The sequence below is a fragment of the Engystomops pustulosus genome, chromosome 6 (assembly GCF_040894005.1).
Source record: "Engystomops pustulosus chromosome 6, aEngPut4.maternal, whole genome shotgun sequence".
In the NCBI taxonomy this organism is placed as follows: Eukaryota; Metazoa; Chordata; class Amphibia; order Anura; family Leptodactylidae; genus Engystomops; species Engystomops pustulosus.
Window position 1 is genome coordinate 35,877,531 of NC_092416.1, and position 11,835 is coordinate 35,889,365.

Sequence of the window (11,835 nt, forward strand, 5' to 3'; positions counted from 1 at the left end):
TGATCCGTCGATGATGTTATATCCCTAGCACTGCCAATATCATTTTATCATATTGTACTGAAGACCAGAGGATTTTTTTCTATAATTTATTAATACAAAAAGAATGACATGCACACCTGTACATGAAAACAACCATATATACAAATAAATATATAAACATACTAGTGTGAATACTGGTCGAGGGAAATACCTCGAGGGAATACTGGTCGACCGGTAATATATACCGTGCGTTCAGCGTCTATAAAAACGATACTATATGACCCTTCCGAGGTTTGGAAAACATCACAGACACATTTTCACATTATTTTTTACATCATCTATTTCATGAAATGATTTAGGAACCAATACTAGTCATGGCTTGTCAGTCTTGTATATTTCTGATAATGATAGCTGTCTCAACAGTAAAGCTTCAAGGGAAACCCTTTAGGTGAAATCTGGTATCTAATTGGGCCTTTAGGATGAGGAGTCCAGTGGGCGGTCCTGTTCGATGACAGGTATCACTATACATATGCATATTGAGGGGATGCTGGTAATCAGTGACTGAGACCACCCACTGGAATCTTAATCCTTAAATGAGCAGAAATTTCGATCAATAATTGATAAGTTATTACAAATCTCTTACAGATAGGAGACGGCGTGAAATCTATGCAGTTTCTCCCTCTCTATAACACACCTCTTATAGATAGGGAGCTTATTACAATCTGCTCAGCTCCTCCAGCTCTATAACATGCTGCCTGCCTATAGGACTCTATGTACAATCTACTCAGCTCCTCCTGCTCTATAACATGCTGCATGCAGATAGGACACTGTGTACACTCTGCTGTGCTCCTTCTGCCCTATAACAAGCTTCCTGCAGATAGGACACTACGTACAATCTGCTCAGCTCCCCCTGAATATGACTATTATTCCCTGTCATTCTTATACCTCATCACTTGAAATTGCTGGCCCCCAGTGCAAAATTGGCTGCCAGCAATAATGTACTTAGTTTAGTACTGATCCCTATAGGAAGCAGACCTTTATGGCACAATGCAACTGTACCCTCTGCTCATCATGTTAATGTGCTCATTGCATAGAACACTAACATATCTCCCTTAAGAAACTCATGATCTTGTGTCTAGGAGCTCTACATCCCCAAGAGATGGTGCGCCGGTTCCTAAATCCCACAGCACCCGACTGAAAGGGCTAAAAGCTACTGTAAGTGGTATAGCTGTTTGTAATGTTTCAGGGACCTGAATCCACGGTTCTTGGAATAAATCACAGTCCTGTAGGTCCTTGCATAGGTTTTCTACTCTTTGGGAAAGGTAGTCTTTAAGTTGTGGCTGCCATGTGTTCTCCAGTTCCTGGTCTTCAAGGGATTTTGGTTTCTTCTCTGGATCTAATTGTTTTAGATATCCTAGTCTCACATTAGCCTTTGTTTCCCCTCCATAACTCTGTGCATGTCCTCTATAGGGGATATCTGTATGGCTACTGGTACGCTTGAGGGTTGGAGAACCTGTAGAAAGGCTGATACCACTGTCTTCTTCATGGAGAGCTCTATCTGGACCTTCTTCTTGTACAGAACTCTCTTGGAAGTCTATATTTACTGTTACCTTACTTCCATCACTTGGATCTGGAGAACTCTCCAGGATCATCGGAGAAGGTTTTAGTATGTTGTTTATGAAGAGTTGACTCCCAAACCCACTGTCAGCACTGCTACGCATTGGAGAATCTCGAGGCTCTCCCATCAGATGTTCTTTCAAGATGGTCTCCCAGCATAGGGTGGCTTCAATAACAGGAGAGGCAGGTCTATCCATCCAGGACCAACTTCTTTGAATGAGAGACTTCTGGAGAGAATACAATGAATTATTGTTATAATGAATGTATTTTCTGTTCTTATTGAAGTATCCTTCCTTGTAAGAATTAGCTATATGGTGGTGTCTACAACTAAGTAAGTATTAACCACCCAACAATGCGTGTGATATTCCTAAGTTCTCAACTCGGGTTATCTGGTGCATTGTTTTAATTGTGATCAACTCACCAGTGTCTTAGGGGTCTTCACAACGCCACGAATATATAGACAGATGAAGACATTGGCGCAGATCAGTAGGACCAGAAAGCACAGGATGCAGACAGCCAGTATCAGAAGAGTAGTGCTTGACAACCCTGTGAGGATATAGACAGATATGGATCACTATTGTAGATGTACAGAAAGTTATAGACATTAGAGACAGCACAATAAGTCATAATCATATAATTCAGAAAGAGGTCCTTCCCGATATCTATGGAGGTTTTCATCTCCTTGGAACCATTAAATAGATGTTGAAATCCAACATTCCCTATTGTTCCTTCCTCCTACATCGTTGGCAGGGAAGATGTGTTTTGGAACAATAAAAATACCATCAAGTTCATGGACAATGGGGCTCATTTACTAAGGGTCCGCGGGACCGTGATTCCGTCAGGTTTCCAGAATATGTCCATTGTGCGCCGAGTTGCCCCTGGTTTTTGGCGCACGTGATCGGATTGCGGCGCCGGTTTGCACGCGGCAGAAATCAGGGAGCGTGGCCGTCGGACAACCAGATGGATTTGGACAAACCGCTGAATTTAAAAACGGAATTGTGTTGCAAGATCAGCACTTACATGAATCAGGAAGAAGCAGGTGAACTCCGACGGACCTGGCTGCAGAAGCGACGAATGCAGGAACTCAGGCGCACAGGCTTAGTGAATCACGGCAGACCCGAATCCTCGTCGGACAACGCACCGCGGAATTGCAACAGAACCGGGTAAGTAAATCTGCCCCAATGACTTACCTTGTTCTGGGAGATAAATGCAGATTTCTGAAGATGGTTCTCCAATGTTTGGACGCGATGCTATTGCTGGCTGAACACTCAGGCAGTACTCATTCGACCCGGCAAGGTCTTGAATACTAAAACTTTCCGCACTCTCCACACGCTGAAACTAATAAAAACAAGACTAAGAAGCTGGAAACTGCATGAACACATAGTACTCGCTCCCCAACATATGACTACCATAAGGTGTATGGATATTTCAGTGCTTTTAATGTAATGTCCCGCAGAACGGGTCATCACTAAATTTAGCTTTGGTTAGTTCTAACACCTTTAAGGCTGGAGTTTCCCGTGGTTTGATAAGTAATAGCTATAGTAATTGTTATTTTATGTTGAAACTTTTGTTATCTTTCCTGCAGAATCACAGACTGTGATTGGTTGGCAGCTCAGCATGCTTTGGAATGAGCTCTGCAAGAATCCAGATTGCTGCCCAAGCAGCAAAGCCAACCTGATATAAATGTAGACAGTAAGCTACCATTTTCATGTTGTCTTTTTTGTAGCTACACTGAAGTTTTTTTTATATGTATGTTTTTATTATGTATGTCTGACTTCTTGCTAATGTATTACAACAAGTATTTTATCTGCCTGTTGGTAGGACTTAACACTTGACTGTAGATCAGGACTTGGTAAGACTATCAATCTACATCCGGCATGGGTGGTTGTGTAGGTGTGGAATGAACTTTAGGCCCCGGCACATGAAAGATTACTTGCGCTACAAAATTGGTATCAGCTCCATATTGCCTTTTCTTTCAATCAGACTTCAAAATATTTATGGCCTGTGTTGCTTAATATTTGATAACTACGCACTTCATGTACAATGTACCAGTACACAAATAAAGGGAAATTTATGGTTTATCTGGCCCTCTTTCTGGGCTGAATGGAGAGACTGCTGTGCATGCATGGCCACTCTCCATTCAGGTCTATGAGAGCGCTTTAGCTCTATGCTACATGCTCAACTTTCGTGGTTACTCCCATAGACTTGAATGGAGAGTGGCAGCGCATGCGCGGATAACTCAACACCTGCTCAACGACAGGAAGCCGGTCAGCGGGATCCACATCAATCATGTACGGTAGTTATAACATTTCATTCAAAGTATATGTAGAATTTTCAGCCAATATAAACAAAATTGACATACACTCACCGGCCACTTTATTAGGTACACCTGTCCAACTGCTCGTTAACACTTAATTTCTAATCAGCCAATCACATGGCGGCAACTCAGTACATTTAGGCATGTAGACATGGTCAAGACAATCTCCTGCAGTTCAAACCGATCATCAGTATGGGGAAGAAAGGGGATTTGAGTGCCTTTGAACGTGGCATGGTTGTTGGTGCCAGAAGGGCTGCTCTGAGTATTTCAGAAACTGCTGATCTACTGGGATTTTCACGCACAACCATCTCTAGAGTTTACAGAGAATGGTCCGAAAAAGAAAAAACATCCAGTGAGCGGCAGTTCTGTGGGCAGAAATGCCTTGTTGATGCCAGAGGTCAGAGGAGAATGGGCAGACTGGTTCGAGCTGATAGAAAGGCAACAGTGACTCAAATCGCCACCCGTTACAACCAAGGTAGGCAGAAGAGCATCTCTGAACGCACAGTACGTCGAACTTTGTGGCAGATGGGCTACAGCAGCAGAAGACCACACTGGGTGCCACTCCTTTCAGCTAAGAACAGGAAACTGAGGCTACAATTTGCACAAGCTCATCGAAATTGGACAGTAGAAGAATTCTGCTGCGACATTCGGATGGTAGGGTCAGAATTTGGCGTCAACAACATGAAAGCATGGATCCATCCTGCCTTGTATCAACGGTTCAGGCTGGTGGTGGTGGTGTCATGGTGTGGGGAATATTTTCTTGCCACTCTTTGGGCCCCTTGGTACCAATTGAGCATCGTTGCAATGCCACAGCCTACCTGAGTATTGTTGCTGACCATGTCCATCCCTTTATGAGCACAATGTACCCTGTAACATCTGATGGCTACTTTCAGCAGGATAATGCGCCATGTCATAAAGCTGGAATCATCTCAGACTGGTTTCTTGAACATGACAATGAGGTCACTGTACTCAAATGGCCTCCACAGTCACCAGATCTCAATCCAATAGAGCATCTTTGGGATGTGGTGGAACGGGAGATTCGCATCATGGATGTGCAGCCGACAAATCTGCGGCAACTGTGTGATGCCATCATGTCAATATGGACCAAAATCTCTGAGGAGCTTCCAGCACCTTGTTGAAACTATGCCACGAAGAATTGAGGCAGTTCTGAAGGCAAAAGGGGGTCCAACCTGTTACTAGCATGGTGTACCTAATAAAGTGGCCGGTGAGTGTATATATTCATCAGTGTTCTTGGAACATGGACTAAATGCAAACATATCTGATATATTTTGAGCACACAACAATTTGCCGAATCTTACCATGTGATTATCTTTGGCTCTCCGGATCTGTACTTTATATAAGCGGTTATATGGGAATATTTCCTTGTATGCGCAGGTTATGTTGCCCTTTGTGATCTTGGGTAGAGAGAGTTTTACACGTACTGAGGAGCCATTCACATCAACCATTACAGATGGCGGGGGGAGGATAACTGTGGGAAAATCATATGATTAGTATGTTACATTATTTGAAAGGGGTGGATTTACTAAATAAATTCACTACAATTCTCACCTAATGGCAGCTAAAAAATTAGTGTAAATGTTGCGCGCCACATTTATCATGTCTTTTCTTCTACTTTATCTGGAAAGTGGTGCAACTTGTTGACAAGGTAGTAATTTTAATTCCCTCACCGATTTAGACCATCTGGGGAGCTGCCGTATACCCAAGTTATTCTACCATAAATGGATGTTACAAAGGATGTTACTTTGTTGCCCTTTGATGTACCCTAGACCACCCCCTTACTCATCAGGAGTGTTAACTCTAAACCACCTAAAACCATTAACTACCCTAGATAACAAAGAATATATCATCCCTTCAATGCACCTGGAAAGCCACCATTAAAGGGATTGGCCACTTTTTCTCTAATCTGTACGTGTGGGGGGCAGAATATTAGGTAATTTACCTTTTACCATTGCTTAGCACGTTGTACAGGAAGTATTTGACAATAAGTTATAAAAAGACCAAAATCAAGGGCAATTACCTTCTTTAAATGTATATCGTGTTGATCGAGTCCACTTTGATGTCTGGTTTCCAAGAACACTCCTGACCCTTCCCAAATATCCAAGGTTTTGGGGCAAAGTCTCCAAGGTGAGATCACATGATTTATGGCTTATATGGTGACAATGTGAGACAGAGACCCAGCTGGAGCCATAACTGGAACATAATATTAAGATTATGTTTTCATCCTTGATTCGAGGAATATGCATGTGATTACTTTTCCATGCTGGCCGTCTCTTACCTTGCATACTGAACTTCATACAAGATGCCATCATTGTTGGTTCTGTCATGGTCCCAAACTAAAATGTGGGTGCAAAATTTCGATTGGAAGGAGACATGGGTGGGAGATGTTACATTTTCACCTGTAAAAAAAACATATATATATTTTTTTAATTTTAATTAATTTTATCATTAGAATATCGAGTCTTCATAGTTTCATCATCTCCTAGTAAAATATATTTTTGAGGCTCCTCTGGGACCCCTATGTCTCATGGAATTGGACTTGGTTGGTGCTGTACCCTTTTGGCAGATTCAAGAAAGTGCTAATGTACCATTCAAACAAGGAACAAGGGATCCTGTACCTGTAATCAGTGAGGTTCTCAATTGTAGGGCCCCTACCATTCACTTATCACCTATACCATGAGTGAGCAGCCTTGGTGGCTTTCAAGACACCTATACAACCCAATGGAAAGATTCATGTATTTGCAAACGTCTCCTATTTGCTAACAGCAATAGAAGCATAATCTTTTGTATTATACCGTTATCGGGATACATTTTCCAGGGAAAAGCCCTAGTCAAAAACTATTTTCTCTAAAGCACCTGCAACTAACACATTGTAGCTCTGTCCCATTCACTTGAATTGAAGAAACCACTGATTGATCATAGCCATTATGCTATTAGTTTTGGTCATTAGACCTATGGTCAGACTGGATATATGGCCACTGCATGGTCTGGGCAATACCTACAGAAAATTCTGCAGAGTTACACATTGAGATGGAGGGACCGGTAGGGACCAGGGGAGCCCATTTGCCCCACAGTGCTGCACAGAAAATAAAGGCTTGCCTCACATGATCTCCTCCTCCTTCCAGAGTGAGCAGGTTGCAGCAGTCCCTCCCCTCTATGAAACTGCCCTGTATCTTTTTTCTACACATCCTACAGACTCGCAGAGATAAACTGCACAGAGAGAGAAGAGAACAATCACAGACTTCTGAAGAGGAAACCATATAACCTTCTAGAAATAAGTAACCTTCTGGACATCACAAAAGTTATTGCTTTGTGAAAGTACAATTAAAGGGGTTCTCCATTGACATAATGTAGAAGTCAGCCCCAATCCACAGACCCTGACGGATCACAAGAGCAGGGCTCTGTTGTACCCAGGGTCGGCTCCAGGTTTCAGTAGGCCCCTGGGCAAAAGAATCTCAGTGGGCCCCTTTGCAGTGAACTCACATGGCGGCATTAAAAATTCAGAAACTAAAACAGTCTCCTGTTTCCAAAATTATCACCACAAACAGCCCCCTCATGGTTATTATATATAAACACCTCTCACACCCTATGGAGTCATTACAGCCCCTCTCCCCCATGGATTCCTTATGTACAGCCTTATGTAGGCCCCCAGTATCTCTGGGCCCTGGCAATTGCCCAGGTATGCCCAGTGCTGGCACCGGCACTGATTGTACCCTCTGTTTTAGCTGTAGATGAAGAGAGCAGCCGGTTGCGCATGCACCAGTTGCTCTATTCTTCTCTATGCTGATGACAGAAATTGCTTAATTCCGCGTTCGGCTATCTCCGTCAGCACCATAGAGATGATTAGGGAAGCCGGCGCATGCGCGACCAGCTGCTCTGTTCATCTCAGGAAACAAAGGGGGTGCAACAGACCTCTGTTTTCGTGATCCATTTGGGTCCCATCACTGTAACCCACACTGATCTATTTGGTTTTGCATTAATACTACTGAAATCTACTGAGTAATGCAAAAAGACAAATATTAATATCATGTATGAATGGATTTCTTGGAATCGGTATACAAAAATAAAATGAATTAATATTCACTACAAGAATCCAGATTTCACCTGTTCAGACGGTGACAGGGTCTCCACTAGTCCATCGACAAATACCAATCAGAGGTGACCCGATTCAGCCAGGGATTGGATGAGAGGGAACAGGAAGTTGAGGCCAGGGGGGGAGCACTGGGCAGGGAAAGCCAAGGGATCGGTGACATGAATATTGCTTCTTTTACTCTTTTTTTACTATTCTGAGCTTTTATTACAAAAAGTAAAAATGTTTCCCGTTCAGCCTTCTTTAACCCCTCCTTACATCATTATTCCATTCCTACGTTAAACAGGAACAACGTCGACATTGCACAGCTTTACAGTAAGTTCCCATAAGTGCTATAGTACGGAAGCTGCAACAGAAACCTTCAATGTGTACAAAGGAAATGAGCACAAGTTGTCTGTGAGACATGAGTAGGGTATTTTTGACGCTGGAAAAGTAAAGTTTATCAACATACAGTATTACTAATGTCATGGAGGAAAGTTATAAGGATTTGCCTAATTTCCGCGGTAATATCAGACTCAATTTAACCATAGTATGCAAAATCAGCAATGAAGTAGTATACTGATAACTTCCCCTCCGCGTTCTCAGGCTATATTAGGGAAGTTGTGGCCATACGTCAATAATCCTGTCGGGGGTTTTCCATCATTGTACTATCCTAACATATGAAATCATATGAGTGATACTCACTGGTTTCTGATGTGTTCACCATTACACCCTATTATATGGTCTACGGGGTTCATTGGTTTCTCATGTGTTCACCATTACACCATTCTTTATGGTACATGCTATAGGTTCAATGGGATCCGTTTTTTTTTTATATTACACCCTTCCTTATTGTAGAAATGTATGGATGTCTCGTACACCATTACACCTTTCCATATGGTAGGGATTCATTGGTGTCTCATTTGTTTACCAGTGCTCCCTTCACTGGGTTTATTGGTTTCTCATGTCTTCACCATTACACCCTGCCATATATTAAATACTATGGGTTGATTGGTATCTGATGTGTTCAGCATTACAACCATCCAAATGGTAGATACTATGGGATCAATGGTTTCTGGTATGTTCACCCTTACACCTTCCCCAAGTGGTATATACTATGGGGGTCATTTACTAATGGCCCGAATCACGTTTTTCCAACGGGTTATCCGCAAATTTCCGATTTGCGCCGATTTTCCCTGAATTGCCGGCATGTACGTGTCGGAAATCGGGGGGGCGTGGACTTACGAAAACCCGACGGATTCAGAAAAACCGCCGCATTTAAAAAAAAAAAGTATTGCTTGACACACGCTTACCTGCACCCACGATAGGACGGTAAACTTCAGTGCATTCCGATGAACTTCAGTGCAGCAGCGACACCTGGTGGACGTCGGAGGACACCTAGTGAATCCCGGCAGAACCCGAATCCTCCTCAGAGAACGCGCCGCTGGATCGTGAATGGACCGGGTAAGTAAATCTGCCCCTATGTGTTCATTAGTATCTGATGTGTCCACCATTACAACCATCCAAATGGTAGATACTATGGGATCAATGGTTTCTGATATGTTCACCCTTACACCTTCCCAAGTGGTATATACTGTGGGTTCATTAGTATCTATTGTGTTCACCATTAGAACCATCCAAATGGTATATACTATGAGGGGCCACAATGAAGTGTGACCAAAAAATAGAAATGAAAGAAAACTGATGGATTTACAAACGGTGGAAACATTTTTCGCCCAAAAATAAAACAAGTAGAGAGCATCAGAAAACACCAATATTATGGCGCCTGCACTTCATAAATTTAGGCGCAAGAGGTGCAGAGAGGAAAAAAACAACAACGCAAGTTTTCCGTTTGAAAGGCCATAATAAATGACCCCTATAGGTTAATTTTTTTCTACTGGGTTCACCCTTACACCTTCCCATGTGGTATATACTATGGATTCATTAGTATCGGATGTGTTCACCATTAGAACCATCCAAATGGTAGATATTATGGGTAAATTTTTACCCCTCTTCATATGGATACTATGCATTTATTGGTTTCTCATGTGTTCATCATTACACCCTTCAATATAGTAGATCCTATGAGTTCAATGGTTTCCGATTTGTCCACCCTCATACTCTTCTATATGGTAAATAATTTAGGTCACTATATGAGTTGCTAAAATTTCGATTATAAATTGTACACATGTATACATGACATTTATATATGCTGTAGATTCATCACTTGTATAGGTCCCTGTTCCTACAATCCAAATATTTCTTTATGTATAGTGTGGAAAATAAATAAATCAAACAATAGGAATCCAAGCAACATTGACTAGAGCATATACACCCCTGGGGTGTAATTTTAGAGGTGCATAGGATTTGTCATGGGGTATAAGGTGTTTATTTCCCATGTCAAGAGAATTATATAATAATTTATTATAATTGGGGGTTTTGGTAAAGATTTAGAATTGAGGTCCGGTATCATAAAGTTTTACCTCTGCAATATCCATATAGATTTTGCCTTTGGTCAGATTATAATCCAGGATCCCAGGGCTACAAAACAACAAACCTATTATCTACAAGGAGTAATAACATAAAATTGGTCATAGGTACAATAATAATCTCCCCATTCATCCTTCGTTCTTTCCATCAATCCTTAAAAACTCATAACAGATAAGAAGTAAATCTGCATATTTAGGAAATCATCTTGTAATTACCTTCTCTTAGTGACAGTAGACACGCGGCGACACTCAGAAATGGCACACAGCCCAGCACGGAGAGACACAGCTTTGCCATAGAGACTAATTCTCATTGCTTAGTCATACAATGCTCAAAAGTCAAACTTATCCGTCCTGATACTTCCTCATTGTCCTCCACGCCTTGGAGGAGGTGTCCACAAGTCCCACGCAAGGAAATACCGGGGAGATTTGTAAGAGCCTCCTGAAAAAAACAAAAAATGCTACACAATCACTTACATAGTGGAAGATGTACAGTGTGCCAGAGGATCTTTTACTGTATGTGGGTGGTGCGGCTATGATTTTGTTCTATAATAAACTAGATGAAGCTACAAAAGTACAAAAAAAAACACAGTTATTGTTCTGCCATGTTGGAATTGGGTACATGCTATCAGGGGTGAACCTTAACTCTATGCCAACTATTAAATGGCGCCCCCTACACCCCATCCAGTAGTAATATATCAGGTTATTTTTTTTAGTATGTGGGTTCTCCATGCAGTGTGTCACACCCATGCTGACATCTGGTAATAAGAAACACTATTTTTACATGTCAAGCTTTGCTTTTTAGCAGATGGTTGCACCCCTAATCTTGTACCACCATATTGCATCAGTCGGCGCTGTCTGAGGCAAGAGGCTCAGCTCGCCTAAGGATTGGTTCACCTCTGCCTGCTATTGACCCCAAATGGACCACTCTTAACAGGGTAAATGGTTGCAGTTCTTAAATTTAGTCAAGATAAGTAATTCCACCTTCATCACTAGCTGCTCCCTATGTATGAACCCATGTGTTTTTCCATCTACCCTGGAAGTTACCCCCAATGCCCTAAAGATTACAAAGTACAGAATGCAAAATCACCATAAAAATATGGACAATGCATGGTTCATCAAGAGTGAGTTGGGATAAGTAAATGTTCATCCCTAGTAAGTCAGAGTCATGTCTTATAACTAGTCTATCGTGACTATTCGCACATCATGTATCAGGATATAGTATATACTTTATACAGAATCTCCATGAAGAGATTTCATTGCACTATGAGCTGAGAAGGGGGGGGGGAGGGGGGTTACAGGTTAACAATTCCACTGTCTCTGTATCTTTCGGAGATGCTTCCTGCGCA

At 42.0% G+C, this 11,835-nt stretch overlaps 1 protein-coding gene across 1 annotated transcript; it reads right to left on the reverse strand.

Annotated features, from left to right (window-relative positions):
* Positions 1-127: 127 nt before the first annotated feature.
* Positions 128-11,003, reverse strand: IL10RA (interleukin 10 receptor subunit alpha). The gene is made up of 7 exons (XM_072155701.1): positions 10,706-11,003; positions 6,210-6,330; positions 5,952-6,124; positions 5,233-5,402; positions 2,787-2,934; positions 2,018-2,142; positions 128-1,823 (listed from the first exon to the last, which is right to left on the reverse strand). Exons 1-7 carry the CDS (start codon positions 10,782-10,784, stop codon positions 1,101-1,103), a joined length of 1,539 nt encoding a protein of 512 aa, XP_072011802.1. The 5' UTR covers positions 10,785-11,003; the 3' UTR covers positions 128-1,100.
* Between the last annotated feature and the right edge of the window lie 832 nt (positions 11,004-11,835).

Bases quoted from the DNA above. Each gene is read 5' to 3' on its own strand.
- IL10RA (XM_072155701.1), bottom strand. From the start codon at position 10,784: ATGGCAAAGCTGTGTCTCTCCGTGCTGGGCTGTGTGCCATTTCTGAGT. The intron at 6,125-6,209 runs GTAAGAGACGGC...ATTATGTTCCAG, and splicing joins TATGAAGTTCAGTATGCAAG to TTATGGCTCCAGCTGGGTCT. The intron at 5,403-5,951 runs GTAATTGCCCTT...ATTTTCCCACAG, and splicing joins ACGATATACATTTAAAGAAG to TTATCCTCCCCCCGCCATCT.